At 43.6% G+C, this 18,912-nt stretch overlaps 1 protein-coding gene across 6 annotated transcripts in view; it reads right to left on the bottom strand.

Moving 5' to 3' along the window:
- The window catches only part of LOC115638199 (PHD finger protein 21B-like), a 386,151-nt gene that overhangs the window by 17,196 nt on the left and 350,043 nt on the right, over positions 1 to 18,912 (bottom strand). For all 6 annotated transcript variants that reach the window (XR_003997404.1, XR_003997406.1, XM_030539769.1 and 3 more), the window contains one exon: positions 3,251 to 3,302. Coding sequence is in view for 4 of the 6 variants with exons in the window: in XM_030539769.1 (XP_030395629.1) it covers positions 3,251 to 3,302 (52 nt within the window). In the remaining 2 variants the exon portion in view is untranslated. The remainder of the gene's footprint in view (positions 1 to 3,250; positions 3,303 to 18,912) is intronic.

Here is an 18,912-nt window from a genome sequence, read left to right as displayed (position 1 = left end):
ATCCAACACAGGTTCGTGTGTTCCATTTACTACTTAAACCCTCAAACGAGGGTGCATGTGACTCAGGTTGACTCTCTGCAGAGCAGTGTGCTGTTTCCCAATGAAACAAAAGAAACTCTTCTGCAAGTAAAAGCAGCAAAGAATCCTGTGGCACCTTATAGACTAACAGACGTTTTGGAGCATGAGCTTTCGTGGGTGCATGCATCTGAGAAATTGGGTATTCACCCACGAAAGCTCATGCTCCAAAACGTCTGTTAGTCTATAAGGTGCCACAGGATTCTTTGCTGCTTTTACAGATCCAGACTAACATGGCTACCCCTCTGATACTCTTCTGCAAGTTAGCAGGAAGGGTTGCTAGGCTGACGCATACATTCCTGCAGAAATGGGTCACAGCCCATAAGTTGTCTAGGGTCCTCAACCACAAAGTAAATCAATACAAAGGAAGGAAAAAGCTATTACATAATAGAGTAATGATATCAAATAAGTTTTAATGACCCAGTCTGAATATGCTTTACATTTTTATTTCCAAAAGCATAAAATTGCTAACCACATTAGAAACACTAAAAATAAGATGAATTTAATGACCAATACTGCCTGACAAACAGCAATGACTGGTAACAGTAAATATGACAGAGGACTGAAATAATAAAATCTCAGGAGAGTGAAATCTATTGAGGTACCTTTCTTTGACAGTTGTAATCACCACTAATTGTGAAGAAATACCCTTTCCATAGTAAATGCCTTTATACAGAGCCATTTATTTAGAAGTAGCAGGAATATGAAAAAAAGTGAATTTGTCTAAAGGGACTGATTTTGCAGGATTAGAATAGTATGTAGATTCAAAAATGTAAGTCTTTGCGCTTACGGTATAAGAAAAAAATTTGGGTGCTACTTGGTATTTTCAATATAGTGGCATCGAATTAGCATGTTTTATTAAACCAAAGGGCAAAAGAATTATGATATGAAGAGCATCATTTTGAATATGTTTAGTTTGCACTTTATCATAATTTCAGATTCTGCCCCATTTTCCTCAAATATAAAAGAGAACATGAATAATCTCTAAGACTTGCAATCATCATCTGTACTTTTTGAATTATAAGAGATGCGCAAAAAAATGCTCTCGCTTAATTTCCATTTCAATCTATTTCCATTAAAGAATAGGAAAGCTGATGTCTTAAACTTTCTTTAAACTGCTTTCAAATTTTGAGTCTTCAGGACACTAGGTAATTTTCTATAATGCAAATATAAAGAGAAAAGCCACTCTGGAAAAATGAGCAACAAAATTAAAGCAAACCTACTGCATATTTTGGCATGATATTGTTATTAAAATGCTACAATCTCCCTCAGGTACTAAATAAAAAAAATCAATGTACTAGAGAAACAGGAAGATGAGTGGTTTTATTAAAAATACATAAAAATCAGAATTTCCAGTGGTAAAACGGGCTCTAACTCAGATACTGAAGTACATGCCTGATTTTTAGCCTGAGTAGTCTAACTGATTTTACTAAGAGCTTGTCTACGCAGTGGGGTAATGCTCTTTACAGGGTGTGATTTCTAAAGCGCACTAATGTGTGCATTAATTGGTCTATGCAAACCTTGCTGGTGTGCATTAAAAGTTCCCTAGGGTGCTCTGTTTTAAACAGTACTACATTAAAGCCCTCTGGAGAACCTCTAATGCGCACCAGCAGGGCTACATGGACCAATTAATGCATAACACATTAGTGTGCTTTAGAAAGTACACCCCTCCTAGAGCACATAACTCCAATGTGTAGGCAAGCCCTAAGACTATTCGCACATTGAAAGTTAGACATATGCTTAAGTATCTTCCTGAATGGGAGCCATAAGATAGGATCTTAATAAATTAGTTAGTAATTTATGATTCAATCATGCAAAATCAAAGGCCAGATTCTCAGCTGGCATAAGTGCCACTGACTTTTACAGGGGTCAGCAACCTTTCAGAAGTGCTGTGCCGAGTCTTCATTTATTCACTCTAATTTAAGGTTTCACATGTCAGTAATACATTTTAACATTTTTAGAAGGTCTCTTTCTATAAGTCTATAATATATAACTAAACTATTGTTGCATGGAAAGTAAATAAGGCTTTTAAAAGGTTTAAGAAGCTTCATTTAAAATTAAATTAAAATGCAGAGCCCCCGGACCGGTGGCCAGGACCCGGGCAGTGTGAATGCCACTGAAAATCAGCTTGCGTGCCGACTTCGGCACCCGTGCCATAGGTTGCCTACCCCTGGACTATGATGAACTATACCAATTTATACCTGCTGTGGATTTGGGCCCAAGTTTTTATAGAAAAAAACCTACTGTCTGAAATTTGTAGTTAATATTTGGATCTCTTCCCCTTGCTGCCAAAAAAAATCTGTTTCACACCTGCAGCAAATATGCAAATCAGGCCACTTTTCCCCATCTACACTTTCACAACAGAAAAAGATGCACAAATCTGTTAATTCTTGCAGTTTATTTTTGAAGATTGCAAGAGAAAGGTCAACGGTATCTGGCTGCTGCACTGAATTCATGCGTTTGTTCTATATTGTATGCAAGAACCTCGGAAAATATGCAGCTCTTCTCTGTGGAATCCAACACGGCAAATTAGCTCACTTTTTGAATAAACATTTAAAAAGTTGGCATAAGGGAAACCAATCTGAGTAAAGATTTTTTTCCAACCACAATAAAGCAAAATCTTAAATTTCATCCAAATGCCCTGTACATTGATCATGAGACTACAGAACACTTAGGGATCAAACACACACTGAAAGATGGACATTGGCCCAGCAAGTGGACTGGGGGAGGGGAAGAAATCTGCTTACAGAACGGGTGGGTAAATTGGCTCTCTGATTCACTACCCAGATCTGCGTTGGTCACAGCTTTGGTGGAGTTTAGGTTTTGCAATCTATGACCCTTGTAACAGTTCTCAAGGGGTCATCTACCGGCTGGGACTGCTTGAGAGCAGTGCATTCTAGCCAGACCTCTCCTGACCCATTATGCCAGGCATCTCAGCTGAGGAGTCAATGTCTTCTCCCTGTGAGTCACGCAAAGAGAGCTAAGCAAGAGCCAGGGGCTTTGACCCACAATTTTTAGGATGAGAGGGACAGCTGAACATTGGTAAGATTTTACCAAATCCTTCAGCTTTCTGTAGACAGATTCCTCATTGATTCTTACTGTCTGCAGCATAGTATGGAGAACAGACCAGATTACAAACTAAAGTATAACTGTAAAACAATATATGAATACTTACCTTCCAAGTGTTCTGTTGTAACCAGGCCTAATGCTACCATAAAGGCAATTTTCTAGGGAAAAATTAAGAAAGTTTAGTTTTGCATCCTATGATAACGAATGTAAAAAAAATGCCAGCTTTGCCAGAATAAACTCTATTTAGGGATTTTAGAAAATTCTACTTTTTGAATAAATATGTAACAATGTGAACTTAAACTGAAGATCTGTTCAGTTATACGTGAACAGACATATCCAACATGCATGATTACATAAGCCTTGGTAATATGCATAGATTTATCAAAATCCAATGATATAAACATAAGAATTTACAGGTGCAGGTGTCTGACTCCAAATTAAAAATTTAGATTCATTTTGTTTTGATCAAAAGCATCAAAATGAAACATTTAGACATTTCCTAAGTGAAAATTCAAGTTTTCATTCTGTGAAGCATTGATATTTTGACTTTTTGTCCCTATTAGGGATGAAGCCAAACTGAAATACCAGAATTTCCAGTGTGACGAGAATTCCGATTTTCAGATCTAATAAACATTATCATCTTCATTTTACATACGAAGAAACTGCAACTGAGGAGGCACAAAGGGCAGAGTTGGGTGCCTATATCCTTTTTGTTCCTTTTAAAATCTTTATCAGAAAGGTGAAATGATATGCCCAAGACCACATGGTGACACAATGGCAGAGCTAGGATTGGAACTGGGGAAGCTCCAAACCCATACTCCAAACCCATACTCATTCTGCCAGACCACATAGTCTGCTCAAGGTTCAGTGCTTGCCATAGATAAAAAATGGGTAAGTGGCATCTCAGCACTAGCAAGATGGATGATAGTATTAAATTGCCTCTTCGGCTACTGTGGTGATGATGGGCATACAATCAACTGACAGATTTGCATGACAAATCTTAACTCCAATAATCTGCACTCTCTACACATATAAAACACCAACTGGTATCAGTGGGGGGTCCTGCACATGAAGGGAAAGCAGAATATTTGATCTGAGATCCACTGTGTAGATCTGAGAGGGGAATTTTGTCAACAGATTTTAATCACAAGCAGCACCTGATGAGAGAAGCTGGGATTTAACTTTACAGCATGATAAACCTACCTTTAGTGATTTAATTGACTTTTTAATTTCAGGCTTAGAAATTTTGAACAGTCAATATTTGATTAAATTCTCATAGCAGAGCCATAAATGCATATGATATTACCTGAAAAATAAATTGTGAGTAGGGGCAAAGTGTCAATCTCTTGAACCTAAAATTAAATTGAGATTGGAAACCCTGCTAAATAATTTCAAAATTTTATTACAAAAAGTATTTTGATAAAATTTTCTAACAATATTAATGATAGTATAGTTATTTAACATATGCATAGTATTCATTAAATGGACCTGATAGTTATTTCACTATTAAGGATAGAGGAGTTAGACCTTTATAGATGTCTGCAAGACAATTTCTTTTTTAAAAACCTTAGTATGAGCTGTATTTCTTTAACGAGTATTATTTTAATGGTATATATATTTTTATGGGCTTCACTTTTTCAGAATGATGTGCTCCACTGAATTTCACTCAAAACACTACCTCCACTGCTATGCATTTTTCCAAAAATCTGAGGAGCTACAATGGAAAATTGCTAATTCTCACTACACTAATCCATAAAAGTGACAATTCCGTCTATCCAGGTTCTCATTTCACACTCATCTCCATGGTATATCAGACCCTTAAATGTGTTTAAAACTAAAGCATCAATCTCTCTGTTCCTTTCCTCTGTAGGTAGGAGGAGTAAACTGTTTTGACTGTAGTATTTTCTTTTAACTGTGCAGTAAAAAATAGTGCAAGAAAACTACATTGAGGAAATGAATAAGAAATGAGCTTATTGGAAAAAAAAACAACAGGAAATTGATTATGTTAAAAATTTTAAATTATGAAGATTTTTCCATTTTCTGGGATTCATTGTGAACATTTTTGGCAACATTTTCTGTGACTTCTAATTAAAATTTTAATTGAAATTATCAACTTTTTTCATTTATCAAAAACTGTGTATTCAGAAGCCATTATTATTCCATATAGTTTTAATAAAATCATACTTTTTTATTAAGATGTTGCTAAAAATGTCATGGAAAACATTGCCAAAAATGGAAAATTTCACTGTCAGCAAGTTTTTGCAAAAAGTTTTATTTTCTTAAAAAGGACATTTTTTAATGAAAAAACTTTTAGGGCAAATTGTTTTTTGACAAGCTCTATACATCAGTTTTACATTTAGGCCCCAATTCAAAAAGGTATTTAACAGCGTGCATTAACATTCAGCATTTCAATGACAACTCAAGCAGTCAGTAATGTCAAAACGCACACATGCTTAAGTACTTTGCTGAATCAGGGACCTAGATCTGGTAATATTGTGATCTGTTTTTGCAACTCACATCTCTTTAAAACAAACCAATTTTCTCCCCAACTTATCAGCAAAAATTGAGTGGGTATTTCCTGAAAGAGGAAGCATTGCTCAGTAGTTAGGACACAAGCCTTAGTTTTGGGAGATCCAGGTGCAATTCCTTTGGACAAAGCACATAGGGCCAGATTTTAATAAGTACATAGATGCTTAAAAATGCAGATGTTCAAAAACAGATTGAAAATCAATGCAAGTTAGGCCCCACCTGCTTTTGAAAATCCCACTATATGCCTATCTGCATCTTCAACCACCTCCATACTTTTAAAAGTCTCTGATCCCCATCTGTAGAATAAAAAAAGACATTTACTCACCTTTGTAACTGTTGTTCTTTGAGATGTGTTGCTCATATCTATTCCAATCAGGTGCGCTGTGTGCACGTTTGTCGGAAGATTTTTACCCTAGCAACACTCGCTGGGTTGGCTGAGGCGCCCCCTGGAGTGGCGCCACCATGGCGCTGGATATATGCCCCTGCCAACCCAGCGCCCCCTCAGTTCCTTCTTGCCGGCTACTCTGACAGAGGGGAAGGAGGGCGGGTTTGGAATGAATATAAGCAACACATCTCGAAGGACAACAGTTACAAAGGTGAGTAACCGTCTTTTCTTCGTTGAGTGCTTGTTCATATTGATTCCAATTAGGTTACTTCCAAGCCTTACCTAGGCGGTGGGGTCGGAGTGAGATGTCGCAGAGTGAAGGACCACTGAACCAAATGCCGCATCTTCTCTGGACTGCTGCACTAATACATAGTGGGAAGCGAAGGTGTGCACGGATGACCAAGTCGCTGCCCTAAAGATCTCCTGGATGGGTACATGGGCCAGAAAGGCAGCGGACAAAGCTTGAGCCCGAGTGGAATGGGTGGTGAGGTGGTTAGTTGAAACGTGAGCCAAGTCATAGCACGCACAGGTGCATGATGTGACCCAAGATGAAATGTGCTGCAAGGAGACTGGTAGGCTCTTCATCCGGTCTGCCACCTCTACGAACAGCTGATACATCTTTCTAAAAGGCTTTGTTCACTCGATGTAAAAGGTGAGAGCCCTAGGAACATCTAGAGAATGCAGTTGTTGCTCTTGTCACGAAGCGTGTGGCTTCGGAAAGAAAACCAGGAGGAAGATGTCTTGGTTGATATGGAAGGCAGACACTACCTTACGGAGGAAGGCATGGTGTGATCGCAGCTGTACCTTATCCTTATGGAACACCATATATGGAGGGTCCGCTGTGAGGGCCTGAAGTTCTGACATGCACCTCGCTGATGTAATAGCGATGAGGAAAGCTATCTTCCATGAAAGGTACAGAAGCGAGCAGGTGGCCATAGGCTCAAAGGGGGCACCCATGAGCCTGGATAGGACCAGACTGAGGTCCCACATAGGGACCGGATGACGAACTTGCGGGTACAAATGCTCCAAACCCTTGAGGAACCTGCTGACCATAGGATTAGAGAAGACTGAGTGCCTGTTCTCGCCAGGGTGGAAGGCTGAAATCGCTGCTAGGTGTACCTTGATGGATGAGACCGCTAGGCCGTGCTTCTTCAGGGACCAGAGATACTCTTGGATGGTAGATTTGCTAGTGATGGGGGACTTCAACTATCCAGATATATGTTGGGGAAATAACACCGCGGGGCACAGACTATCCAATAAGTTCCTGGACTGCATTGCAGACAACTTTTTATTTCAGAAGGTTGAAAGAGCTACTGGGGGGAAGCTGTTCTATACTTGATTTTAACAAATAGGGAGGAACTCGTTGAGAATTTGAAAGTAGAAGGAAGCTTGGGTGAAAGTGATCATGAAATCATAGGGTTTGCAATTCTAAGGCAGGGTAGAAGGGAGTACAGCAAAATAGAGACAATGGATTTCAGGAAGGCGGATTTTGGTAAGCTCAGAGAGCTGATAGGTAAGGTCTCATGGGAATCAAGACTAAGGGGAAAAACAACTGAGTAGAGTTGGCAGTTTTTCAAAGGGACACTATTAAGGGCCCAAAAGCAAGCTATTCCGATGGGTAGGAAAGATAGAAAATGTGGCAAAAGACCACCTTGGCTTAACCACGAGATCTTGTATGACCTACAAAATAAAAAGGAGTCATATAAAAAATGGAAACTAGGTCAGATTACAAAGGATGAATATAGGCAAACAACACAGGAATGCAGGGGCAAGATTAGAAAGGCAAAGGCACAAAATGAGCTCAAACTAGCTATGGGAATAAAGGGAAACAAGAAGACTTTTTATCAATACATTAGAAGCAAGAGGAAGACCAAGGACAGGGTAGGCCCACTGCTCAGTGAGGAGGGAGAAACATAACAGGAAACTTGGAAATGGCAGAGATGCTTAATGATTTCTTTGTTTCGGTCTTCATTGAGAAGTCTGAAGGAATGTCTAACATAGCGAATGCTTATGGGAAGGGGGTAGGTTTAGAAGATAAAATAAAAAAAGAGCAAGTTAAAAATCACTTAGAAAAGTTAGATGCCTGCAAGTCACCAGGGCCTGATGAAATGCATCCTAGAATACTCAAGGAGTTAATAGAGGAGGTATCTGAGCCTCTAGCTATTATCTTTGGAAAGTCATGGGAGATGGGAGAGATTCCAGAAGACTGGAAAAGGGCAAATATAGTGCCCATCTATAAAAAGGGAAATAAAAACAACCCAGGAAACTACAGACCAGTTAGTTTAACTTTTGTGCCAGGGAAGATAATGGAGCAAGTAATTAAAGAAATCATCTGCAAACACTTGGAAGGTGGTAAGGTGACAGGGAATAGCCAGCATGGATTTGTAAAGAACAAATCGTGTCAAACCAATCTGATAGCTTTCTTTGATAGGATAACGAGCCTTGTGGATAAGGGAGAAGCGGTGGATGTGGTATGCCTAGACTTTAGTAAGGCATTTGATACGGTCTCGCATGATATCCTTATCGATAAACTAGGCAAATACAATTTAGATGGGGCTACTATAAAGTGGGTGCATAACTGGCTGGATAACCGTACTCAGAGAGTAGTTACTAATGGCTCCCAATCCTGCTGGAAAGGTCTAAAAAAAGTGGGGTTCCGCAGGGGTCTGTTTTGGGACTGGCTCTGTTCGATATTTTCATCAACGACTTAGATGTTGGCATAGAAAGTACGCTTATTAAGTTTGCAGATGATACCAAACTGGGAGGGATTGCAACTGCTTTGGAGGACAGGGTCAAAATTCAAAATGATCTGGACAAATTGGAGAAATGGTCTGAGGTAAACCGGATGAAGTTCAATAAAGACAAATGCAAAGTGCTCCACTTAGGAAGGAACAATCAGTTTCACACATACAGACTGGGAAGAGACTGTCTAGGAAGGAGTATGGCTGAAAGAGATCTAGGGGTCATAGTGGACCACAAGCTAAATATGAGTCAACAGTGTGATACTGTTGCAAAAAAAGCAAACGTGATTCTGGGATGCATTAACAGGTGTGTTGTAAACAAGACATGAGAAGTCATTCTTCTGCTCTACTCTGCGCTGGTTAGGCCTCAACTGGAGTATTGTGTCCAGTTCTGGGCACCGCATTTCAAGAAAGATGTGGAGAAATTGGAGGAGGTCCAGAGAAGAGCAACAAGAATGATTAAAGGTCTTGAGAACATGACCTATGAAGGAAGGCTGAAAGAATTGGATTTATTTAGTTTGGAAAAGAGAAGACTGAGAGGGGACATGATAGCAGTTTTCAGGTATCTAAAAGAGTGCCATCAGGAGGAGGGAGAAAACTTGTTCACCTTAGCCTCTAATGATAGAACAAGAAGCAATGGGCTTAAACTGCAGCAAGGGAGATTTCGGTTGGACATTAGGAAAAAGTTCCTAAGTGTCAGGGTAGTTAAACACTGGAATAAATTGCCTAGGGAAGTGGTGGAATCTCCATCTCTGGAGATATTTAAGAGTAGGTTAGATAAATGTCTATCAGGGATGGTCTAGACAGTATTTGGTCCTGCCATGAGGGCAGGGGACTGGACTCGATGACCTCTCAAGGTCCCTTCCAGTCCTAGAGTCTATGAATCTATGAACTGGCATCTGCAGGGGGACAGCATCGTTCTGGGCACACCAGCAGGAAACGCGCTTCCATTTGGCCAGGTATGTGGATCTACTGGAGGGCTTCCTGCTACCCAAGAGTATTTGCTGCACTGAATTGGAGCAACGCAGCTCAGTCTGAGTTAACCATGCAGCGTCCATGCTGTGAGATGGAGGGACTGTAGATGGCGTAGTCTGCCGTGTTCCTGAGTTATCAAGTCTGGCCACAGTAGTAGAGGAATTGGTCTGGTCATCGACAGGTCGAGGAGTGTGGTGTACCAATGCTGTCTGGGCCACGCTGGAGCAATCAGGATTAAGCGGCCCTTGTTCCTGCACAGCTTGAGAAGGACCTTGTGGACCAGGGGGAATGAAGGAAAGGCATAGAGCAGGTGGTCTTTCAAAGTTATCAGGAATGCGTCCAACAGGGAGCCCGGGCAGCATCCCTGGAGAGAGCAGAACACCTGGCACTTCTGAGTGTCGCAATGAGGTCTATGTGGGGAAACCCCCACTTCCGGAAAACATCTGGGTGAATCGACCACTCGTGAGCTAGGAAGGACCTGCTGAGGTGATCTGCCAAGGTGTTCTGGACTCCTGGCAGAAATGATGCCACCACGTCGATTTAGTGGGCTATGCAAAATTCCCAGAGATGTATGGCTTCCTGACAAAGGAGGGAGGACCGCGCTCCACTTTGCTTGTTGATGTAAAACATGGCCGTTGTGTTGTTTGTAAAGACTGACACAACGGCCCTGCAGGTGTTCGCAGAATACCTGACATGCCAGGCATAATGCTCTCAGTTCCCTTATGTTGATGTGTAGGGTTATTTCCTGTGCGGACCAAAGACCTTGGGTGCGAAGTCCTGCAGGGTGAGCGCCCCAGCCCAGAGATGACGCGTCCGTGGTCAGGGCTAGCGAAGGCTGTGGGGCATGGAATGGCCTCCCCCCACACACCAGGGTGGGGTTCAGCCACCAACCCAGAAAGGCTAAGACCTCCATCAGCACAGTGAGAATTGTGTCCAAGCTGTCTCAGCCTGGACGATACACTGACGAGAGCCTGGTCTGAAGTGGACGGAGGTGAAGTCTGGCATGTCTGGTCACGAAAGTGCAAAAGGCCATGTGGCCTCACAGAGCGAGGCACATGCATGCTGTCAAGGTCAGGAAGCTTCGGAGACCCTGAATAATGGCCATTATGGCCTGAAAATGGGCCTGCAGTAAGCACGCCCTGGCAAGATTCGAGTCTAGGTTCGCCCCAAGAAGTCTATTCTCTGTGGAGGTTCTAGAGTGGACTTTTCAGTGTTGAGAAGCAGGCCGAGTTGCGCGAACAATCCCATGACAAAACGAACATGAGACTGCACCTGCACCGAGGAATCTCGGATGAGCCAGTCATCTAGATATGGAAAGATTTGTATCTGAAGTCGGTGGAGCGAGGCCGCTACGACAGCCATACATTTGGTGAAGACCCTTGGTGCTGCGGACAGGCCAAAGGGAAGAACAGTAAATTGGAAATGTTGCTGGCTGGCCACAAAGTGAAGGAATCACCTGTGCAGTGGGTAAATCACTATATGGAAGTACGCGTCCTTCATGTCGAGGGTGGCATACCAGTCTCCCAGATCCAGGGAAGGGATAATGGTTCCCAGGGATACCATGCGGAACTTCAACTTTACCATGAATTTGTTGAGCCTGCACAGGTCCAGGATGAGCCGTAGACACCCCTTTGCCTTGGGGATTAAGAAGTAACGGGAGTAAAACCCCTTGCCCCTCAAGTCCTTTGGGACCTATTCTATCAGTCTAATGGCCAGGAGCGCCTGTACCTCCTGTAAGAGGATTTGCTCGTGAGAGGGGTCCCTGAAGAGGGACAGGGAGGGAGGGTGGAGCGGGCAGGGTGAAACAAATTGAAGATGGTATCCAGTTTCCACCGCGCGTAGGATCCAACGATCTGAGGTTATGCGGGACCACACAAGGAGGAAATAGGAGAGACGGCTGCAGAAAGGCGGGAAAGGATCTGGCAAGAAGACTGGTGCTCCGTCCTCGAGCACACCTTCAAAAATTTTGTTTGGACCCCACTGATGGCTTTGGGATGCCCTGATTCTGGCCTGCTCGAGGACCAAATTGTCTCCTGCAGTTACCACGGCCACACCTTCTGGTGAAGTCTTGCCGTGGCCGAGTGTTAGGGTAGGTGCGTTGAGGCTGGGGCAGGAAGGGTTTGCGCTGAGTCACCGGGGTATGCATGCCCAGTGAGCGCCTGACGGCCCGGTTGTCCTTTGGGCTCTGAAGCCTGGGATCCATTTTGACAGAGAACAGCCCTTGGCCATCAAAGGGCAGGTCTTGGATAGTCTGTTGCAGCTCTGGTGGAAGACCGGACACTTGCAGTCATGAGATGCGGCGCATGGCCACGCCCGAGGCTAGAGTTCTAGCCGCCGAGTCCGCTGTATCTAAAGATGCCTGCAGGGATGTCATCACCACTTTCTTGCCTTCCTCAAGCAAGGCCACAAACTCTTGCTTGGACTCCTGGGGTACCAACTCTTTGAATTTCCCCATCGAGGTCCAGGTGTTATAGTTATAACAGCTCAGGAGAGCTTGCTGGTTAGCTACTCTGAGCTGTAGACCACCAGCTGAATAAATCTTGCACCCGAATAAATGCAGGTGACTAGCTTCCTTGGACTTAGGACTGGGCGCTTGCTGGCCATGTCACTCCCTCTCGTTCACCGACTGCACCACAAGGGAGCAAAGGTGTGTGTGAACATAGAGATATTCGTAGCCCTTGGAGGGCACCATATATTTCCTCTCCACTCCTCTGGCCGTGGGAAGAATAGATGCTGGGGACTGCCAGATCATATCGGCATTAGCCTGGATGGTCTTAATGAAAGGCAGGACAACGTGTGGGTGCATCTGCCAATAAAATGTCAACCACTGGATCTTCTACTTCCGCCAACTCCTCCACCTGCAGGTTCATGTTTTGTGACACTCTGTGCAGGAGATCCTGGTGAGCCCGAAGATCTATAGGTGGTGGCCCAGAAGAGGACATGTCTGCCACTGCCTCATCAGGCGAGGAGGAAGAGGAAAACCCGGGGACCAGTGGATCCTGGGGAAGTTTGGTTGTGGAGGGTCCTGGTGTTCGAGGTCCACTAAGGTGATGGCCTGTGCTTGGTCTGGCGGAATAACAGCCGCATCCGAGTCTACTGGGGGAGGGCAGCTTACAGTGGCCTCAGGCATCCGATGGTCCAAATGAGCTGACCAAGAGGTGTCTGAGGAGGCACCTTGGGCTTGATGGTATGCCCAAGGCATCCAGAAGGACCGTTGTGGTGGTCCCTGATCAGAGTCTTGACCTTCATATTGACCTTGACTAGTACCCTAGGCGTCATGGCACTGGGTGTGGTAGTCACTCCCTGCCTGGGACGACGACGAATTCGGCTGTGAAGGCCAAGGAGGGGCCGAACGCCCATGCGACATTGCACCATCCCGCTCTATCAGTTCATGCCTTGGAGCTGGAGATTAGTGCCAGGATCTTCAGCGGTATAGCGACTGGGATTGGGACCGATGGTCATAACGGTACCAGGAGGCCAATCTAGATCTTGATGAGGATCTGTGGTGTCAGGACTGGCTGCGAGGCAACCGGTGCTGGGACCTGGATTGGTACCGATCGGGAGACCTGCATGAAGCCGAGCAGCGCCGTGAGTATGACTGGCGCCGAGATGGAGATCGGTGCTGGGACTGCGAGCAGTGCCAGGTCCGGGACCGTCGGCGGGATCAGGACCGCGACCTGGACCGGGACCGAGATCGGTGCCTAGCTGTCACACTCAGCGAGGAAGGTCGCGTCAAGGCAGGTTTGCCTATAGATTGGATAGCCTGTGGCGGTGGTGCCGGGGGCTCAGGAGGTCCAGGCTCCATCAGTGCAATCAGGTCGTGAGTGGTGGAGAAGGTCTCCAGAGTGGATGGCAGGCCGAGCTCAACCAACGTCTGCACCGGGAAGCTTGTGTGCACCGGACTCAACAGCCCTTGTGGAGCCAGAATTGACAGTGCCGAAGTCGGCGATGCTGGAGCTGGAGTCTTAGTAGGACGGTCCGGTCTGGGCTGCTGCTCCAATGGCGGCACAGGTGGTGCCGGAGCAGCAGGTGGTTTATGCTGCTTCTTAAACCGCGGAGACAGCGAACGATGCCGCGACTGTACCAGTGCTGGAGATGTCTGGTGCCGAGATTCTTTGCCGGTGCTGGGTCATTTCGGTGCCGGAGGAGTGCTTCGGACTGACGGTGTCTGTTCTGTGTGCGGTTCCGAAGGCGCCAGGCTAAGTGCCGCTTCCATTAGGAGCTGTTCAAATGAAAGTCCCACTCCTTCTTTGTTAGAGGCTTGAAAGCCTTACAGATGCGACACTTGTCTGGTTGATGAGATTCTCCCAGGCACTTCAAGCAGGAGTCGTGGGGGTCTCCTGTTGGCATCGGCTTGAGACAGGCCGAGCAAGATTTGAAGCCTGGGGACCTGGACATGGGCCCTGGTACCGGGGAGGAGGAAAGAGGATGAACCCTGCTCCCTCCAAGTACTATCTACAGTATATATACAACTTACTATTTACTAAACTGTAACTACTAAAACTATTAAAACTATTAACAACTACACTAAATACTATAACTATACTAAATACAGAACAATGAGTAAAGCTAGGGAGGTGGAGATCAGCTAAGCCGTGCTCCACAGTTCCAATGACCGTCACGGGCAGTAAGAAGGAACTGAGAGGGCGCGGGGTCAGCAGGGGCATATATCCGATGCCATGGCGGCGCCACTCCAGGAGGCGCCTCAGCCGACCCACCGAGTGTTGCTAGGGTAAAAATCTTCCAACAAACGTGCATGCGGCGCACGCACACCTAATTGGAATCGATATGAGCAAGCATTCGAAGAACAATATTATTTCTCCGATTCACAGGGGTGTTGTGAGGCTAAATACATTAAAGAATGTTAGGTGCTCAGATATTGCAGTAATGAGAGCTAGCCAAGTAACCTGAGATAGAAGGTTTCGTTACTTTTACCAAGCGTACTACTGTACATTTAACAGTATGCTATGAAATCTTATCATAATTAAAACTACATTTATAAAAATCCATTAAAGTACAATATCGTTTTTTTTTTAATGGAGTTTGTTCACTTATTTGTAACACTGAGCAATCCACAGCGGGGTTCTTGGCCATTAGAAAGAATTAGCAAGGTCCTATTGTATTTGCTGTATTTTTAATTGTGAATTCCAATCTTTCATCACTGACATTTATTTACAGAATTTGTATTGAAGTTTCTATTTATGTTTTGTGCTTTTAAGATAAATAAAGGAGCAAGTGCTTACACTGTACATATATAATATATATGTTAAATAATCCTACCTTCTGTATTCTGTACCACCATATATTGACACGTGCTTTTGGAAATGTGCAGTACATCTTTCCACATGGCTTTGTAAAAATCCTTATTAAACTATTTCATGTTGTAATTACATGTTCCATTTATGTCATTACACGTGTTTACACTAATTATGCAGTTAGTACTAATTACACTAATTACATAAATGCATGATAATCAACTAAAGTTTACTTTCAAAGAACAAAAGAAATTAACTCTAAACCTACACTCTGAGCCTTATACTGTGAGACATATCAATAAAATAAAGGAAATTCACAGTTAAGCCTCTACTGCCCTACACTGAAAAGTGTGGTTGAAGATGCTTCCTACTTTGCCAGTGATGATAATCTTGTCTAAATAAACAAAGGATTCAAAGGCCAACGTGCTCACAGACCAGGATACTAATTTAACAGGACACTCACTAAGGCCATGTCTACACTAGTGTTTATTATGTGAGCAAAACTTTTGTTGCTTGGGGGTGAGCGACATAAGTTTTACTGACATAAGCGCTCGAGTGCACAGCTCCTCCTCCCCTCGCTCCTTCCCTATGGCAGTGTCCTCTTTTTGGGAACCTGAAATATGGTAACCCTACAGCTGCTAGTGACCACTATATTTTGTCTGCTTCACAGTTTCTTCAGATTCTTGCAATGTTTTTAGAAGCTCTAAACCTTCATTGTTTCCAGCAGGCCCTTGAAATTTAGAGGGAGAAAGCCTTGTAGCTAGAGAGACTTTTCTTTGTCTTTGTCTTTTCAGGTTTGGCGGAATTATAAACTATTGAAAAAATTACTATTTCCTTTCTTTTACTTGCTTTCCTCAGAGAAATTTGGGCAGTTTGCCAAAATAATAATTGACTATGAACATTTTGAAAAGTCAGACTTGTGCCCATGCAGAAGCACCACTTAATTGCTGCTAGAATGCCTGAGAGCTGCCAGAGCAGTGGGGTAGGAGGAATGAACAAGGCACTTTTCTCTCTCCTACCACACTAATCCTGGCACATGGCCCACACCTTCTATCTTATTTCTCTCCGGGAGTACCACACGAGGTGAGAGACTCCCCCATTTCCAAGGGGGAGAGTCAGGGAAAGCTGGGGCAGATCCCCTGGTAGAGTGCCTCGATTCAGCAGCTAATCCCATTCTCCAGGGGCATCACATGGAGCAGGAGCCAAAGGAGTGCTGGGCTGGGCTTCCCCCAAACATGCCATTGACGTAATATATGGTGCCATCATCCCTCCTCTAGAAGAACAGCCTACTCCTGTTGCTAGCTGATGTAGTTAGTTCTGTAGTTTAAATAGTAGTGATCTGTATTGCAATGCTGAAGGTTCAAACTCTGATGATGATGATGTATGATGCATATAACGGAATTTGATTTTGACCTTTTTCCTTTAAAGAAAACCTAGGTGTTATCTACAAAAATTACTTTTATAGAGGTTGCAAATCGAACCAACTGAAAGTCAAAGAATGCCAGATTTATGATTGTCCACATGGATTCCACTCTTGGTGGTTAAAACAGTTGTGTATTTGCACAGAGTTAGGTACTAGGAGTGCTACTTAAGATTACAGTGCAGCCCTACCAAAGCAGGTATTGGATCTGGAAGCCTCTTCCAAAGAGCAGTGTCTTTTAAATTAAGTGTGGACCAAGATCTATTTAGCTGCCCCACAAACTTCAGAAATATGGGCAATCCTTAAACAGGCTGGCATGTGCTCTAATGTGGCTGGATCTAACTTGGTTAACACAAAATATGTCTTTATACAGTTGGAGTCCCACTTAAATAATCTGAGAGGCTACAGTCTGACCCTTAATCCTCTCTGCAAAGTCCACAAACAATCTAAGAGTTTCTGAATTACTTTGTCCTGTCAGTTTATAGTCCTTACTATATCAAGTGTAACGAGGAGTCTGCTGTGTGAAGTATATCAAGTGGCTGAAGTTTAGCTTCTGCTGAAGCAGAATGAGGCCTGAAGAAGAAAACAGAAAGATGAATAAATGGTTCATATGGAACATCTGAAACGTCTTTGGTCAGAATTACCCATAAAGCTGATTTAATGGCCACTAAAAGGCACTCTTCATAGATAAGTGGCAAGGTTGCTAAAGGCTTAAAGGAGGGACCTATTACTTTGCTTGAGGTCCTAAGAGGGAGGTAAAAAATGAATAAAGGCCCTTAAGGAAAATATACTATGACACTGATAGGAGTGTGATGTGCTGATATTGCTGCTAGAGCTGACCGAAAGTCCAGATTGTTTTAGGGCTAGTAGATGATCCAGTATTGTGATATAAGTGATGTCAAGGGAGAAAATGAATGCTGAGATGCCCAAACAGAAATCTTCTTCCATTTAGCTCTTCCAAGTCAGTCTTGTTGACTGTTTCTCACTTAGGAGCAGAATATTGTGAACTTCAGCTGAACAAATTCTTTCAGGAGACATCAACAAGGCAGCATCCAGGATGTCAGATATAACAAAGCTGGGTCCAGGTGAAGGATCTGACTATTGTTCTGCTGGGCAGAGCAGGTAAGGTGATAAGGCAGGAGAGCTCTGTTGAGAGGTTCATCAGATCCAAATACCAGAACTGCTGGGTCCATTCTTGGGCTATCAAAATCATCAGTCTTGCATCTTGCTTCAGAACCCTCGTTATCATGGGATTGGTGGAAAGGCATACATTCATCTCGGTGACCAATAGATGACAGAAGTGTCAGTCAGGGAGCCTAGGCTCAATCCCCCTTTGGAACAAAATGTCTGCCACAGTAAATAAGAAATGTCAGATGGGTCTATTTCTGGAAATCCCCATTTGTGAAAGGTGTTCTGCAGGACTGAGCCTATGATAGGCCATTCGTGGTTGTCAGAGAACTACCTGTTAGGTTGATCTGCCAAAGTGTTCTGAAGGTCAAGGAGGTGCAGAGCCAATGGTGCACAGATGATCTTGCTCCCTCTTGCCAGAACACATAGCTGTGGTGTTATCTGTCAACACTTGGACTGTGAATCCCTAGACTAGTGGTAAGAACTCTGCATGCTAGGCAAATGGCTCTGAGCTCTGGGACATATACTCCAGGTGATCTTTCTGAGGGGACCACAGGCCCTGAATCTGTAGGGGATCTAGATGAGCCTCCCATGTCTGAATGGAGGCACCTGTCACAGCAGTTTTAGTAGAAAGAGGTGAAGAGACAGGTATTTCTTTGAACACCGGTATTGTCTCTCTTCAACAGTTTAACAAGGAGAGAACTTCTTGAGATACTATGACCATCATGTTCATGTGGTGAAGTCTGGCAAACTGCATCATGTGGGTGCATGAAGCTATGTGTCCCGGACATCTAAGTCATGCTCTTACAGATGTTTTTGGGTGTATCTGAAGTTGGTTGATGAGGCTTACTATTGTCTGGAATCCCTTTTGTGGAAGATAAGCTCTTGTTGACATGTACTCTAACACAGCTCCTATGAATTCTAGGGTTTGAGGGGGAGTAAGCACGCATTTTTTTCTGACTTGCAGGCAAAGAAATAAAGGTCACTTGAGTTGTACTGATCACCTGATGGGGTTATCTTCCTTGAATCAACCAGTTCGCAAGGTATGGATACATTTAAATTCCATGTATCCTAAGATGAAGTGTCACAACACAAAGTTGTGGCAACACTCTCTACTGATAGTGAGATGTTCCTATCAGGAATCTGTGGGCTGGATGAACAGATCTGTGAAAGTAGGCATCTTGCAGGTTGAGAGCTGCAAACCAGGATGGAGGATCTAAAGATGGAGATATGGAGGCCAGAGTCGCCATTTTGAACTTGAAACAATTTGTTGAAACATCAAAGATTCAGAATGGGATGCCAATCCTCTTTATTTTTTGGGATGAGAAAATAATG

This window comes from Gopherus evgoodei, chromosome 1 (assembly GCF_007399415.2).
Source record: "Gopherus evgoodei ecotype Sinaloan lineage chromosome 1, rGopEvg1_v1.p, whole genome shotgun sequence".
NCBI classification, from domain to species: Eukaryota; Metazoa; Chordata; order Testudines; family Testudinidae; genus Gopherus; species Gopherus evgoodei.
This window is presented reverse-complemented; position numbering and strand designations above follow the sequence as displayed.